Below are 16,008 nucleotides of genomic sequence, written 5' to 3'. Positions count from 1 at the left end.
GTGGTGCACACACCTGTAATCTCAACACTTGGGAGGCAGAGGCAGGTGGATTGTTGTGAGTTCTAGGCTGCCAGCCTGGTCTACAAAGTGAGTCCAGGACAACCAAGGCTACACAGAGAAACCCTGTCTCAAAAAAACAAAACAAAAACAAAAAAGAATCAGAGATGTGCTGGGCATGGTAGTGCACACCTTTAATCCCAGCGCTTGGGAGGCAGAGGCAGGCAGATCTCTGTGAGTTCAAGGCCAGCCTGGTCTACAAAGTGAGTCCAGGACAGTCAGAGCTGTTACACAGAGAAACCCAGTCTCAAAAAAAAAAAAAAATCGGGGGTGTGAAGCTGGGAACAGTGGTGTACACTTTTCATCTCACCATTTTGGAGGCAAAGGCAGGTGGATCTCTGTAAATTCAAGGCCAGCCTGATCTCTATATGAGTTTCAGGCTATCGGGGCTGCAGTGAACCCTGGAGAGAGAGGTTGGAGGGATGTGTGGCTGGGCGTGGAGGGGCACAAGGGAAGAGGCACTTGGAAAGTAGGGGCGGGAGGATCAGGGTTAGGGTCATCCTTGGCTACATGGCAAGTTTGAGGACAACCTCGGCTACAGGAGACCTGTGAACAGAGGGGGAGAAAAACCTAAGGATGTGTTTCCCAGACAAAGCACAGCACCAGAGTGCAAGCAGGCAGACGCGACCGTTTCCTTCCTCTTTTCTAATCTCGGTCCCTCCGGTGTCATGCTCTTACAGCCTCTTTCCAGCTTGGAGCTGACATGTGGCTTGTAACGGTTCTGCTCCTGTGGGGTAAGTGGGCTCAGGGAGGCTCGCTACGGGGAGTTGACTCCTGGCCATGAGGAGTTAAGACTTTTGTCATCATTTGGTTGTGTTAGCCTAGGCAGGCGGATCGCTGTGAGTTTGAGGCCAGCCTGGTCTACCAAGTGAGTCCAGGACAGCCAAGGCTACACAGAGAGAGACCTTGTCTAGAAAAACAAACAAAACAAAACAACAACAACAAAAAGAACTCAGCTTTAAATATAGCTGTATCAATGATCCAATAGTTTATTGGTGCTTATTTCCAAAGGATGGGAAGGGACCCTCTGGTGGCATTGTGCCTGGAGCCTCCACCAGAGTAATGAAGGCACCAGGAACAACTTTCTGCTCCACTGATGCTTGATTTTGGGAGAAGGGAACGGAGAGACTTCCTCCAGGTCCTCCAAGTTGGTAGGAACTCTCTTCCGCAACCGTCTCCTGCTCACCAACTCCTATCTCTTTCTCTGGTCTTTTGCAGGTCCAGTTGGTGGGCAAGTGGGTGAGTGACCTCTCCTCTCCCTCAGCTTCTTGCCTGCTCCCTTCCCGGTTTCAGAGGGTGAGCTCCATTAGCAGGGCGAGGGAAGAGCAGCCCGTGAAGACAGACCAGAGGATGATGTTTTGGTTACAGTCTCTGTATTTTGAGTGTAGTTTCTGCAAAACTGTTGTTGTTGTTGTTGTTGTTTTTAAGGTTTCTGTTCAAGGTTTTCTGCGTGAACCCTGGCTGCTGACGCTTAGCACAGTGGTTCTCAGCCTTCCTAATGCTTTGACTCTTTTAATACAGTTCCTCAGGTTGTAGTGACGCCCCCCGGCCCCCCATCACAAAATTATTTTTGTTACTACTTCATAACTGTAATTTTGCTACTGTTATGAAACGTAATGTAAAAATCTTGTGTTTTCCGATGGTCTTAGGTGACCCTCTGAGAAAAGGTCATTCGAGCCCCCCAGAGGGGTTGTCTGGACTTACAGGTTGAGAAACACTGGCCTAGTGCGATCAGAGAAGCACAGAACTTCTGACACCCAGAAACAGCCCTTTTGGATTTTTTAGTGTCCCCCACCCCCACGCCCCACCCCCCCACCCCTCAAGCAGAGACAGCTTTTTCTCCTCAGACAGGAAGGGTTCAAGGGTTTGAGTCTCAGTTTCCAGTAAAGAATTGGATGGATGTGCTCCCCCAACCCCAGGCAGTCCAGCACCGAGTATAGGGAAACTGGCTCAAGGCAGTTAGTTCTGGTTTGAAACCCCGCTTTATTAACACAGACGCTTTCATCGCCAGCAACCAAACCCTAACACCTAGACCAAGATCGAACAACCCAGCAAAGCCCCCACCACAGACTGGGTGCTTAAAGGCTGGCTGGCTCCTGGAGTCTCACTTGCCAAAGTTTTTCAAACTAATCTAAATATACATGTTTCCGGTTGTGCTAGTGAAAAAGCCGCGGTTGGTGAAACCACTCACAGTTCTCCCTTTAATTCCACTGAGGGTTTTGGTCGTGCTGTTGTTGTTGTTGTTTTTCTCTTTTTTCCCACAGTTAACCCCACAAAGGCTGTGGTCACTGTGCAGCCTCCATGGGTTAGTATTTTCAAGAAGGAAAGTGTCACTTTACGGTGTGAGGGGCCGCGCCTGCCTGGAGACAGCGCTACCCAGTGGTTTATCAACCGCACGGCCCTCCAGATCTCCTCGCCCAGTCACAGCATCACGGAGGCCAGCTTCAAGGACGGTGGTGAATACTCGTGCAAGACCTCTCTCTCAGTGCTGAGCGACCCTGTACAGTTGGAAATCCACAGCGGTAAGCATGGCGCAGGGCAGGAGGGATGGGCACCCCCAAGGTCTTCCTTTGTGAGGGTGGCTGAGTTCTGTCTGTCTGTCTGTCTCTGTCTCTGTCTCTCTTTCTCTCCGAGGGTGTATGTGAGACTTTATCTGAGTGAACATGTCAGCAATAAGAACCTACCAGGTCAAATCAAGGCACTAGAGTCAAAACATCACATCAAGGCCCTATTAGCCCATAGCACACCGCTGGACCAGTTTGGGATACAATATCTCAAGAAAAATCTCAGACTATTAACATTTTATCTTTGTTCAAAACTTATGCCAATACATGTCCAGTTTTATCATCAGCAGTCTTCTTCTGTACTTTTCATTGTGTCGTTCTGATTGTGTGCAGTGGCATCACATTAATTTATATTTCTTTGGCGACGACTGTGTATTGACCCCATTCATTTTCTACTTCAGCACAACAGATCGCCACAAACCGACAGCCCCAAACACATGTAATTATTATGCTTCTGGTTTCTAGCAGTTCTTTGTAGTCAGGGCATTGACTAGACTGTGTTCTTTTGAATCCCTTTTCACATTTACAAAGTCATTGGCAGAATTCAATTCCTTGTGGTTAGAGGACTAGTGTCCTCGTTCGTCACTCAGCAGCCCATCAGGGGACCACAGTCTCCCAGAAGCCCTTGCCATGTAACCCTCAGAGGTTATACATCTGCTTCAAGGTCACCAGGGGCGTCTTCATACAGCCTGCTAAGAAAGAGCCATATATAGCACCTGTGGGCCTGGGCTTTGTCGTGTTTCCTTAGCTAGAAGCCAGTCTTGGGATGCATCACATTAAGGGCTTTCTAGGTGATGCATTGGAGTCGTCTAAGAATTGTTCCTCCCATGCAAAGTAAACCTGGTCCCAGCCAATTCCTGAGCTCTGAGAAAGGACATGAAGAGGGGCTAGTGTGCACAGCTGCTGAGAGGGATGATGGGTGAGCTAGTGTGCACAGCTGCTGAGAGGGATGAAGGGTGGGCTAGTGTGCACAGCTGCTGAGAGGGATGATGGGTGGGCTAGTGTGCACAGCTGCTGAGAGGGATGATGGGTGGGCTAGTGTGCACAGCCGCTGAGAGGGATGAAGGGTGGGCTAGTGTGCACAGCTGCTGAGAGGGATGAGGGTGAGCTAGTGTGCACAGCTGCTGAGAGGGATGATGGGTGAGCTAGTGTGCACAGCCGCTGAGAGGGATGAAGGGTGGGCTAGTGTGCACAGCCGCTGAGAGGGATGAAGGGTGGGCTAGTGTGCACAGCTGCTGAGAGGGATGAAGGGTGGGCTAGTGTGCACAGCTGCTGAGAGGGATGAGGGTGAGCTAGTGTGCACAGCTGCTGAGAGGGATGAGGGTGAGCTAGTGTGCACAGCTGCTGAGAGGGATGAAGGGTGGGCTAGTGTGCACAGCTGCTGAGAGGGATGATGGGTGAGCTAGTGTGCACAGCTGCTGAGAGGGATGAAGGGTGAGCTAGTGTGCACAGCTGCTGAGAGGGATGAAGGGTGGGCTAGTGTGCACAGCTGCTGAGAGGGATGATGGGTGGGCTAGTGTGCACAGCCGCTGAGAGGGATGATGGGTGAGCTAGTGTGCACAGCCGCTGAGAGGGATGAAGGGTGGGCTAGTGTGCACAGCTGCTGAGAGGGATGATGGGTGGGCTAGTGTGCACAGCTGCTGAGAGGGATGAAGGGTGGGCTAGTGTGCACAGCCGCTGAGAGGATGAAGGGTGGGCTAGTGTGCACAGCTGCTGAGAGGATGAAGGGTGGGCTAGTGTGCACAGCCGCTGAGAGGGATGATGGGTGGGCTAGTGTGCACGGCTGCTGAGAGGGATGAAGGGTGGGCTAGTGTGCACAGCTGCTGAGAGGGATGAAGGGTGGGCAGGTGTGCACAGCCGCTGAGAGGGATGAAGGGTGGGCTAGTGTGCACAGCCGCTGAGAGGGATGAGGGTGAGCTAGTGTGCACAGCTGCTGAGAGGGATGAAGGGTGGGCTAGTGTGCACAGCTGCTGAGAGGATGAAGGGTGAGCTAGTGTGCACAGCTGCTGAGAGGGATGAAGGGTGAGCTAGTGTGCACAGCTGCTGAGAGGGATGAAGCGTGGGCTAGTGTGCACAGCTGCTGAGAGGGATGAGGGTGAGCTAGTGTGCACAGCTGCTGAGAGGATGAAGGGTGAGCTAGTGTGCACAGCCTCTGAGAGGGATGAAGGGTGGGCTAGTGTGCACAGCTGCTGAGAGGGATGATGGGTGAGCTAGTGTGCACAGCCGCTGAGAGGGATGAAGGGTGGGCTAGTGTGCACAGCCGCTGAGAGGGATGAGGGTGAGCTAGTGTGCACAGCTGCTGAGAGGGATGATGGGTGAGCTAGTGTGCACAGCTGCTGAGAGGGATGATGGGTGGGCTAGTGTGCACAGCTGCTGAGAGGGATGAAGGGTGGGCTAGTGTGCACAGCTGCTGAGAGGGATGATGGGTGAGCTAGTGTGCACAGCTGCTGAGAGGGATGAAGGGTGGGCTAGTGTGCACAGCCGCTGAGAGGGATGATGGGTGAGCTAGTGTGCACAGCTGCTGAGAGGGATGAAGGGTGAGCTAGTGTGCACAGCTGCTGAGAGGGATGAAGGGTGGGCTAGTGTGCACAGCCGCTGAGAGGGATGATGGGTGAGCTAGTGTGCACAGCTGCTGAGAGGGATGAAGGGTGAGCTAGTGTGCACAGCCGCTGAGAGGGATGAAGGGTGGGCTAGTGTGCACAGCTGCTGAGAGGATGAAGGGTGAGCTAGTGTGCACAGCCGCTGAGAGGGATGAAGGGTGGGCTAGTGTGCACAGCTGCTGAGAGGATGAAGGGTGAGCTAGTGTGCACAGCCGCTGAGAGGGATGAGGGTGAGCTAGTGTGCACAGCTGCTGAGAGGGATGATGGGTGAGCTAGTGTGCACAGCCGCTGAGAGGGATGATGGGTGAGCTAGTGTGCACAGCCGCTGAGAGGGATGAAGGGTGGGCTAGTGTGCACAGCTGCTGAGAGGGATGAAGGGTGGGCTAGTGTGCACAGCTGCTGAGAGGGATGATGGGTGAGCTAGTGTGCACAGCCGCTGAGAGGGATGAAGGGTGGGCTAGTGTGCACAGCCGCTGAGAGGGATGAAGGGTGGGCTAGTGTGCACAGCCGCTGAGAGGGATGATGGGTGAGCTAGTGTGCACAGCCGCTGAGAGGGATGAAGGGTGGGCTAGTGTGCACAGCTGCTGAGAGGGATGAAGGGTGAGCTAGAGTGCACAGCCGCTGAGAGGGATGAGGGTGAGCTAGTGTGCACAGCTGCTGAGAGGGATGAAGGGTGGGCTAGTGTGCACAGCCGCTGAGAGGGATGAAGGGTGGGCTAGTGTGCACAGCCGCTGAGAGGGATGAAGGGTGGGCTAGTGTGCACAGCCGCTGAGAGGGATGAAGGGTGAGCTAGTGTGCACAGCCGCTGAGAGGGATGGTGGGTGGGCTAGTGTGCACAGCCGCTGAGAGGGATGACGGGTGGGCTAGTGTGCACAGCCGCTGAGAGGGATGAAGGGTGGGCTAGTGTGCACAGCTGCTGAGAGGATGAAGGGTGAGCTAGTGTGCACAGCCGCTGAGAGGGATGAGGGTGAGCTAGTGTGCACAGCCGCTGAGAGGGATGAAGGGTGGGCTAGTGTGCACAGCCGCTGAGAGGGATGATGGGTGAGCTAGTGTGCACAGCCGCTGAGAGGGATGAAGGGTGGGCTAGTGTGCACAGCTGCTGAGAGGATGAAGGGTGAGCTAGTGTGCACAGCTGCTGAGAGGATGAAGGGTGAGCTAGTGTGCACAGCTGCTGAGAGGGATGAAGGGTGAGCTAGTGTGCACAGCCGCTGAGAGGGATGATGGGTGGGCTAGTGTGCACAGCCGCTGAGAGGGATGAAGGGTGGGCTAGTGTGCACAGCTGCTGAGAGGGATGAAGGGTGGGCTAGTGTGCACAGCTGCTGAGAGGATGAAGGGTGAGCTAGTGTGCACAGCCGCTGAGAGGGATGAGGGTGAGCTAGTGTGCACAGCCGCTGAGAGGGATGAAGGGTGGGCTAGTGTGCACAGCCGCTGAGAGGGATGATGGGTGAGCTAGTGTGCACAGCCGCTGAGAGGGATGAAGGGTGGGCTAGTGTGCACAGCTGCTGAGAGGGATGAAGGGTGGGCTAGTGTGCACAGCCGCTGAGAGGGATGAAGGGTGAGCTAGTGTGCACAGCTGCTGAGAGGGATGAAGGGTGAGCTAGTGTGCACAGCCGCTGAGAGGGATGAAGGGTGAGCTAGTGTGCACAGCCGCTGAGAGGGATGAAGGGTGGGCTAGTGTGCCCAGCTGCTGAGACGATGAAGGGTGAGCTAGTGTGCACAGCCGCTGAGAGGGATGAGGGTGAGCTAGTGTGCACAGCTGCTGAGAGGGATGAAGGGTGGGCTAGTGTGCACAGCTGCTGAGAGGGATGATGGGTGGGCTAGTGTGCACAGCCGCTGAGAGGGATGAAGGGTGGGCTAGTGTGCACAGCCGCTGAGAGGGATGATGGGTGGGCTAGTGTGCACAGCCGCTGAGAGGGATGAAGGGTGGGCTAGTGTGCACAGCCGCTGAGAGGGATGAAGGGTGGGCTAGTGTGCACAGCCGCTGAGAGGGATGATGGGTGAGCTTGTGTGCACAGCTGCTGAGAGGGATGAAGGGTGGGCTAGTGTGCACAGCCGCTGAGAGGGATGAAGGGTGGGCTAGTGTGCACAGCCGCTGAGAGGGATGAAGGGTGAGCTAGTGTGCACAGCCGCTGAGAGGGATGATGGGTGGGCTAGTGTGCACAGCTGCTGAGAGGGATGAAGGGTGGGCTAGTGTGCACAGCTGCTGAGAGGGATGAAGGGTGGGCTTGTGTGCACAGCTGCTGAGAGGGATGAAGGGTGGGCTAGTGTGCACAGCCGCTGAGAGGGATGATGGGTGGGCTAGTGTGCACAGCTGCTGAGAGGGATGAAGGGTGGGCTAGTGTGCACAGCTGCTGAGAGGGATGAGGGTGAGCTAGTGTGCACAGCTGCTGAGAGGGATGATGGGTGAGCTAGTGTGCACAGCCGCTGAGAGGGATGAAGGGTGGGCTAGTGTGCACAGCCGCTGAGAGCGATGAAGGGTGGGCTAGTGTGCACAGCTGCTGAGAGGGATGAAGGGTGAGCTAGTGTGCACAGCTGCTGAGAGGGATGATGGGTGGGCTAGTGTGCACAGCTGCTGAGAGGGATGATGGGTGAGCTAGTGTGCACAGCTGCTGAGAGGGATGATGGGTGAGCTAGTGTGCACAGCCACTGAGAGGGATGAAGGGTGGGCTAGTGTGCACAGCCGCTGAGAGGGATGAAGGGTGGGCTAGTGTGCACAGCTGCTGAGAGGGATGAGGGTGAGCTAGTGTGCACAGCTGCTGAGAGGGATGAAGGGTGGGCTAGTGTGCACAGCTGCTGAGAGGGATGATGGGTGGGCTAGTGTGCACAGCTGCTGAGAGGGATGAAGTGTGGGCTAGTGTGCACAGCTGCTGAGAGGGATGATGGGTGGGCTAGTGTGCACAGCTGCTGAGAGGGATGAAGGGTGGGCTAGTGTGCACAGCTGCTGAGAGGGATGATGGGTGGGCTAGTGTGCACAGCTGCTGAGAGGGATGAAGGGTGAGCTAGTGTGCACAGCCGCTGAGAGGGATGATGGGTGGGCTAGTGTGCACAGCTGCTGAGAGGGATGAAGGGTGGGCTAGTGTGCACAGCTGCTGAGAGGGATGATGGGTGGGCTAGTGTGCACAGCTGCTGAGAGGGATGAAGGGTGAGCTAGTGTGCACAGCTGCTGAGAGGGATGAAGGGTGGGCTAGTGTGCACAGCTGCTGAGAGGGATGAAGGGTGGGCTAGTGTGCACAGCTGCTGAGAGGGATGAAGGGTGAGCTAGTGTGCACAGCCGCTGAGAGGGATGATGGGTGAGCTAGTGTGCACAGCTGCTGAGAGGGATGAAGGGTGGGCTAGTGTGCACAGCTGCTGAGAGGGATGAAGGGTGGGCTAGTGTGCACAGCCGCTGAGAGGGATGATGGGTGGGCTAGTGTGCACAGCTGCTGAGAGGGATGAAGGGTGGGCTAGTGTGCACAGCTGCTGAGAGGGATGATGGGTGAGCTAGTGTGCACAGCTGCTGAGAGGGATGAGGGTGAGCTAGTGTGCACAGCTGCTGAGAGGGATGAAGGGTGGGCTAGTGTGCACAGCCGCTGAGAGGGATGAAGGGTGAGCTAGTGTGCACAGCCGCTGAGAGGGATGATGGGTGGGCTAGTGTGCACAGCTGCTGAGAGGGATGAAGGGTGGGCTAGTGTGCACAGCTGCTGAGAGGGATGAAGGGTGGGCTAGTGTGCACAGCCGCTGAGAGGGATGAAGGGTGGGCTAGTGTGCACAGCCGCTGAGAGGGATGATGAGTGAGCTAGTGTGCACAGCTGCTGAGAGGGATGAAGGGTGGGCTAGTGTGCACAGCTGCTGAGAGGGATGATGGGTGAGCTAGTGTGCACAGCTGCTGAGAGAGATGAAGGGTGGGCTAGTGTGCACAGCTGCTGAGAGGGATGAGGGTGAGCTAGTGTGCACAGCTGCTGAGAGAGATGAAGGGTGGGCTAGTGTGCACAGCTGCTGAGAGGGATGAGGGTGAGCTAGTGTGCACAGCTGCTGAGAGAGATGAAGGGTGGGCTAGTGTGCACAGCCGCTGAGAGGGATGATGGGTGAGCTAGTGTGCACAGCTGCTGAGAGCGATGAAGGGTGAGCTAGTGTGCACAGCTGCTGAGAGGGATGAAGGGTGGGCTAGTGTGCACAGCTGCTGAGAGGGATGAAGGGTGGGCTAGTGTGCACAGCTGCTGAGAGGGATGATGGGTGAGCTAGTGTGCACAGCCGCTGAGAGGGATGATGGGTGAGCTAGTGTGCACAGCTGCTGAGAGGGATGATGAGTGAGCTAGTGTGCACAGCTGCTGAGAGGGATGAAGGGTGGGCTAGTGTGCACAGCTGCTGAGAGGGATGAAGGGTGAGCTAGTGTGCACAGCTGCTGAGAGGGATGAGGGTGAGCTAGTGTGCACAGCTGCTGAGAGGGATGAGGGTGAGCTAGTGTGCACAGCTGCTGAGAGGGATGAAGGGTGGGCTAGTGTGCACAGCTGCTGAGAGGGATGAAGGGTGGGCTAGTGTGCACAGCTGCTGAGAGGGATGAAGGGTGGGCTAGTGTGCACAGCTGCTGAGAGGGATGAAGGGTGAGCTAGTGTGCACAGCCGCTGAGAAGGATGAAGGGTGGGCTAGTGTGCACAGCCGCTGAGAGGGATGAAGGGTGGGCTAGTGTGCACAGCCGCTGAGAGGGATGAAGGGTGGGGTAGTGTGCACAGCCGCTGAGAGGGATGAAGGGTGAGCTAGTGTGCACAGCTGCTGAGAGGGATGAAGGGTGAGCTAGTGTGCACAGCCGCTGAGAGGGATGAAGGGTGAGCTAGTGTGCACAGCCGCTGAGAGGGATGAAGGGTGAGCTAGTGTGCACAGCCGCTGAGAGGGATGAAGGGTGAGCTAGTGTGCACAGCCGCTGAGAGGGATGAACGGTGGGCTAGTGTGCACAGCCGCTGAGAGGGATGAAGGGTGAGCTAGTGTGCACAGCCGCTGAGAGGGATGAGGGTGAGCTAGTGTGCACAGCTGCTGAGAGGGATGAAGGGTGGGCTAGTGTGCACAGCCGCTGAGAGGGATGAAGGGTGAGCTAGTGTGCACAGCCGCTGAGAGGGATGATGGGTGGGCTAGTGTGCACAGCTGCTGAGAGGGGTGATGGGTGGGCTAGTGTGCACAGCTGCTGAGAGGGGTGATGGGTGAGCTAGTGTGCACAGCTGCTGAGAGGGGTGATGGGTGGGCTAGTGTGCACAGCCGCTGAGAGGGATGATGGGTGGGCTAGTGTGCACAGCTGCTGAGAGGGATGAAGGGTGGGCTAGTGTGCACAGCCGCTGAGAGGGGTGATGGGTGAGCTAGTGTGCACAGCTGATGAGAGGGGTGATGGGTGGGCTAGTGTGCACAGCCGCTGAGAGGGATGAAGGGTGGGCTAGTGTGCACAGCCTCTGAGAGGGATGAAGGGTGGGCTGGTGTGCACAGCTGCTGAGAGGGGTGATGGGTGAGCTAGTGTGCACAGCTGCTGAGAGGGATGAAGGGTGAGCTAGTGTGCACAGCCGCTGAGAGGGATGATGGGTGAGCTAGTGTGCACAGCCGCTGAGAGGGATGATGGGTGAGCTAGTGTGCACAGCCGCTGAGAGGAATGAAGGGTGGGCTAGTGTGCACAGCCGCTGAGAGGGATGAAGGGTGGGCTAGTGTGCACAGCCGCTGAGAGGAATGAAGGGTGGGCTAGTGTGCACAGCTGCTGAGAGGGGTGATGGGTGGGCTAGTGTGCACAGCCGCTGAGAGGAATGAAGGGTGGGCTAGTGTGCACAGCTGCTGAGAGGGATGATGGGTGGGCTAGTGTGCACAGCTGCTGAGAGGGATGAAGGGTGAGCTAGTGTGCACAGCCACTGAGAGGGATGAAGGGTGGGCTAGTGTGCACAGCCGCTGAGAGGGATGAAGGGTGGGCTAGTGTGCACAGCTGCTGAGAGGGATGAAGGGTGAGCTAGTGTGCACAGCCACTGAGAGGGATGAAGGGTGGGCTAGTGTGCACAGCCGCTGAGAGGGATGATGGGTGAGCTAGTGTGCACAGCCGCTGAGAGGGATGAAGGGTGGGCTAGTGTGCACAGCTGCTGAGAGGGATGATGGGTGGGCTAGTGTGCACAGCTGCTGGCAAAAGTCTTTTGCTCTCACCAAAGCTGAGAGTTGAGAGTGGCATACAGGTATGGGCCATAGCTGAGATTGAGGCTGAATGTTTCAAGAATAAAAGTTATAAAAATCTCCAGGGCCAAGATCTGGCCTCCTCACACTTCCTCTGTCGAATGCAAACACTGGGCCCCCTCTTTTCAGATTGGCTGCTACTCCAGGCCTCCCGCAGAGCCCTCATAGAAGGAGAGCCTCTGGCCCTGAGGTGTCACAGATGGAAGACTGTGCCGGACATCCATGTGGTTTTCTGGCGAAACGGGAAATCCTTTTGGTTTACTCACGGTTCTGAGGTCACCATTCAGAAAACCAACCCGAGTCATAGTGGCATCTATCACTGTACAGGCAAACAAAAGAAAAGCGGACGCTTCTGGAAGTCCGCAGGGACGGCTGTCACTGTGAAAGGTATCTGGTCTGGGCAGTGAACGTCACAGCTGCAGGGACCAGAAGCACCCCAGAGCATCTGGAGTCCTCACTTAAATTTACAAAGGAGCTAATTGGGTTCTGGGGAGGCCAACGGCCTCTGAAGGCCGCCCATGACGGCTAGCTGGGCTAGAACCAACCAGAACTCAGGCTTCCGAGTACCAACCCAGCGATTGCTCTTTTGGGCATCCTCAGCGGCCCAGCAGTGAGCTCAGGAGCTCAGGCAAAGCCAGGATAGTGACTATGCCCTTCATCAATTTATTTTAGCTCCTAAGACCAGAGATTCGTTCAAGATAGAGTTACTAGAAAATAATCTAGGTAAATCTCATGAAATTGCCATAGAAATAGAAACCAGAAAGACACAGGAAGTGGTCACACTTTGCATTTATGTGTCAGGGATCCTGTAGCCTCTCCGGACTCATTTCTTTTTAATCATCTGAAAATCAGTTTTCTCGGTCCAGTTTCTAACCCTTACCCTCCATAGTGCACATACCCACTGGGGCAAGGGGCTCCAGGGTGAAAAATAGTTCGTTTCCACGAGGAAGGCGTTACAGTTCCAGCTTCTCTTTTGATTAGCACAGCGATGAACGACTCAGTTGGCAAGTGGGTGTTAGTGTTGACTCTGGGTGGTTCCTGCCATGGGGGTGGGGGTCTGCGGTTTCATAGTGAACAGAGCCGTTCAGGGGAGTGTGTCCTGTCTATTAGAAAATATGCCACTCTGCTGGGAATGGGGGAATGCTCACTTTCTTGGGGCAGGATTCATAAAGGGGGGGGGTGTCTCCTGGAAAGACCACGGACACTGAGTGGAACAACCCTGCCCCGTCCCGTACCCCGACCCCCACCCCCTTCTCTTTAGAGCTATTTGCCGTGCCAGAGCTGAGAGCGTCCTCTCCTTTCCTGGAGGGGAGTCTGATCACCCTGAGCTGTGAGACAAAACCGCAGCTCCAGAGTCCTGGCTTACAGCTTTACTTCTCGTTCTACGTGGGCAACAAGACCCTGGCGGACAGGAACACATCCTCAGAGTACCGCATCCCAAGTGCCGGAAGAGAAGACTCTGGGTTCTACTGGTGTGAGGCAGCCACCGAGGATGGCAGCATCCGGAAACGCAGCTCCGAGCTGGAGCTTCAAGTACTCGGTGAGTGAGAGGGAAGTGGGGCTGTCTGTCTCCAGTGGGGCTGAGGGAGGCGGGGCTCTCTTTCCTCCTATGGAGCTGAGGTCCACTCAGGGTTTTGTACCCCAACCGGAAGAAGAACACCTCACGGGCAGAGCTTCCGGATTCATTCCGAACTGCGCTGTATTCCTCTAACCTTCCTTGAATTTCCTTCCCTGTCTCTCACTCTTTCCTTTATTCCCCTTCTTTGCTTTGTCTCATTGTTTTTCTCCTGTTTGTGTCCTTCGTTTTTTTGTCTTCCTCCCTGCAGCGCCCCCCCCCCTCCTCCCTTTTGCTACACCTACTCCCGCTCACCTGCTACAGAAGACGCCAGGATTGTTTTACTTAGGATTTCTATTGCTGTGACTAAACACTATGACCAAAAGCAAGTTGGGTAGGAAAATGTCTATTTCGCTTACACTTGTACAGCACTGCTCATCACTGAAGGAAGTCAGGGCAGGACCCTGCAGGCAGAGCTGACGCAGAGACCATGGACGGGTGCTGCTTACTGGCTTGCTTATCATGACTTGCTCGGCCGGGACGCTCTACCCACAGTGGGCGGGGCCTCCCTCATCAGTCACTAATTAAGAAAATGCCCTATCGCAGAGTTTTATGTAGGCATTTCCTCAATTGAGGTTCCTTCTTTTCAGATGACTGTAGCTTGTATGAAGTTGACATAAAACTAGCCGGGACAAGGGTGTGCCTTCTGGTTCGATGGATTTAGGTGATGGCTTTACAGTTTGCCCCCAAAGACAACATTGTCTCCCGTCTCTAACTGAAGAGGAGGGCTCATGAGTTCCAGAACAAGACTCAGGCAGGAAAGAGTCCTCAAGCCTGCTTCAAGCATTAAAGACAGAAATAGCAGTTGTCTCTGATGGGGGTCAAAGTGACCCCCCAGGGAGCCTGCTGCATCTGGAGGGCCCATCCGGAACCACTGGAAGTTTCCTCTTGTCACCTGAGCATGCCTCTGGGGACAGACAGCCTTTGCCAGTCTTTTCTTCCAAACAGAACCTTGGCTGGGCCTCTCTCTGTCTTCTAAAGAATTTCATCTCTGTTTCAGGTCTCCAGTCATCGACTCCTTTCTGGGTTCACAACCTTTTTTATTTGTCAATGGGAGTAATGTTTTTGGTGAGCACAGTTCTCTGTGTGAAAATATATAAGAAGCTGCAAAGAATGAAAAAATACAAGTTAGAGGTTCCTTTGATTTCTGACCAGGAGAAGAAAGCCACCTCCTTTCAGCAAGTTAGAAGCAACGACGCATATGAGGATGTAAGACAGACCGCACCAAAAGCGCCTCGCAGCTCAGTGGGAAGCTGCGGCCCTCAGCAGCCAGAATCCTTTCCTCCCCCGCCACCGCCGGGGAGCAGACTCCCTGAAGCTGACTGACGCTGAAGCAGTGGGGCCACGGCATACAGCTCTTGTGGGTTTTTGTTTGTTTTGTTTTTGTGTCTTTGTTTTGTTTTGTTTTCTCTGAGACAGGAATTCTCTGAGTTCTGGCTGTCCTAGAACTCGCTCTGTAGTCCAGACTGGCCTCGAACTCATGGAGATCCACCTGCCTCTGCCTCCCAAGTGCTAGGATTAAAGACGTGGGTCGCCCCCTGCCCCCGGCCTACAACTCTTAAATAAAGCATATATTCAGGCTGACTTTAGCTAAGACAAATCTGATACTCACTCTAAAAGAAGCTCGCAAAATTCAGAGACAAGTCATGGGGTGGGGGTGGGGGGCGGGGGTTGGTTTGTTGAAAGCACAAAGTGTTTGACCCATAAGCAGGGAAATGGGATAGCAGGGAGTGAATCCCACAGGGAAAACGCCCGCCCCCAGACCTTCTGGACAAGACCCAGCTCTGGAAGACCTCAGTCTGAGGAGTGGGGGGCTAGAGCAGGGGTGGCATCCCCGCCCAGAAAGGAGAGCTGTGCCTCCCCTCACAGGGTGGAAGGTTCCAGGGAAAGGCCTCTCCAGGGGCAGCCTGTGTGCTAGGGGAGCAGACGTGGATACAGACAGGGCCAGAGCCTGGGCGATGGATGAACAAGACTGGCCACAAAATTTGTGTCATCCTTCCCACTGTCTCTCTTCATGCGTCTTCCCCTGACCCGCTGCCCACATCCCCCGCAGGAGGTGACGGCAGCGGCTAGAGTGAGGTCGGCAGTGTCCAGAGGTCGGACCCATCCATGTAATCTCCCTCAGGTCCAGATACCTGCCTCACTCGAGCGGCCATTCCAAGAAGCAGCAGAGCTTGGCTACAAAGGCTTTTAGACAGATTACTCTCTGACAGGCAATCGGTACCCTCGAGCGCCCTCTTCGGGTTGGTGGGAGCTTTACTCCAGCCTGTGCCACCTGTAGGTTGGAGCCCGGAACAGGGCTGGACATACACGTTCAAACACTGGTTGAACATGTACTTCGTGGAAGGCACACCTCACACATGTATGCCACAAATGCCCTGTGAGCACACTAGGCAGACCGAATCCTCGAAACAAGGAATCGTTCAGAGGACCCACTGAAGGTCTTGGTGCTTCGAATCCCCGGAACTCTAGGCTCTGCTGGGCTAGAGGGCGCAGTCCCCAGAGGGGCGTGGCACAGCCCGAGTCTCATTGGATAGGAAGCGTTAGCAGGTGCTAAGGGCACTTTGGGACTTTTATAACCAGGGAGCAATAGGCATAAGACCATGGTCACTGGGGGAGAGACACTTGGTTGCACAACGCGCATAGAAGCCGCCAGCGTGAGAGAGTCTCAGAGCTGCAGAGATGGCTCGGGGGTGGAGTGTACGGGAAGGCCAGAGGTTGCTTTTCCGTATCATTTTCTATCACTTTGCACCTTATCTTTTTTTTTAATATTTTTAAAGATTTGTTTATTATTATGTATACAGTGCTCTGCCCGCATGCACACCTGCAGAAGAGGGCATCAGATCTCATTATAGATGGTTGTGAGCCACCATGTGGTTGCTGGGAATTGAACTCAGGACCTCTGAGCCATCTCTCCAGCCCCCTCCCCTCCTTATCTTTTGAGACAGGGTCTTCCACTGAACCTAGAGCTGGCCAGCAATCCCTGCGGGCCCCCCCCCCCCCC

General features: G+C 55.0%; 1 protein-coding gene across 1 annotated transcript; it reads left to right on the top strand.

Moving 5' to 3' along the window:
* The first annotated feature begins 682 nt into the window (after window positions 1-682).
* Window positions 683-14,588, top strand: FCGR1A (Fc gamma receptor Ia). Its single transcript, XM_084768594.1, has 6 exons — window positions 683-791; window positions 1,276-1,296; window positions 2,322-2,579; window positions 11,519-11,776; window positions 12,651-12,929; window positions 14,005-14,588. Exons 1-6 carry the CDS (start codon window positions 761-763, stop codon window positions 14,328-14,330), a joined length of 1,173 nt encoding a protein of 390 aa, XP_084624720.1. The 5' UTR covers window positions 683-760; the 3' UTR covers window positions 14,331-14,588.
* Window positions 14,589-16,008: the final 1,420 nt, after the last annotated feature.

This window comes from Acomys minous, assembly GCF_964271855.1.
Source record: "Acomys minous genome assembly, chromosome: 19".
Lineage (NCBI taxonomy): Eukaryota > Metazoa > Chordata > Mammalia > Rodentia > Muridae > Acomys > Acomys minous.
The sequence above is the reverse complement of the archived record's forward strand: the minus strand, read 5'-3'. Positions and strand labels throughout refer to the sequence as shown.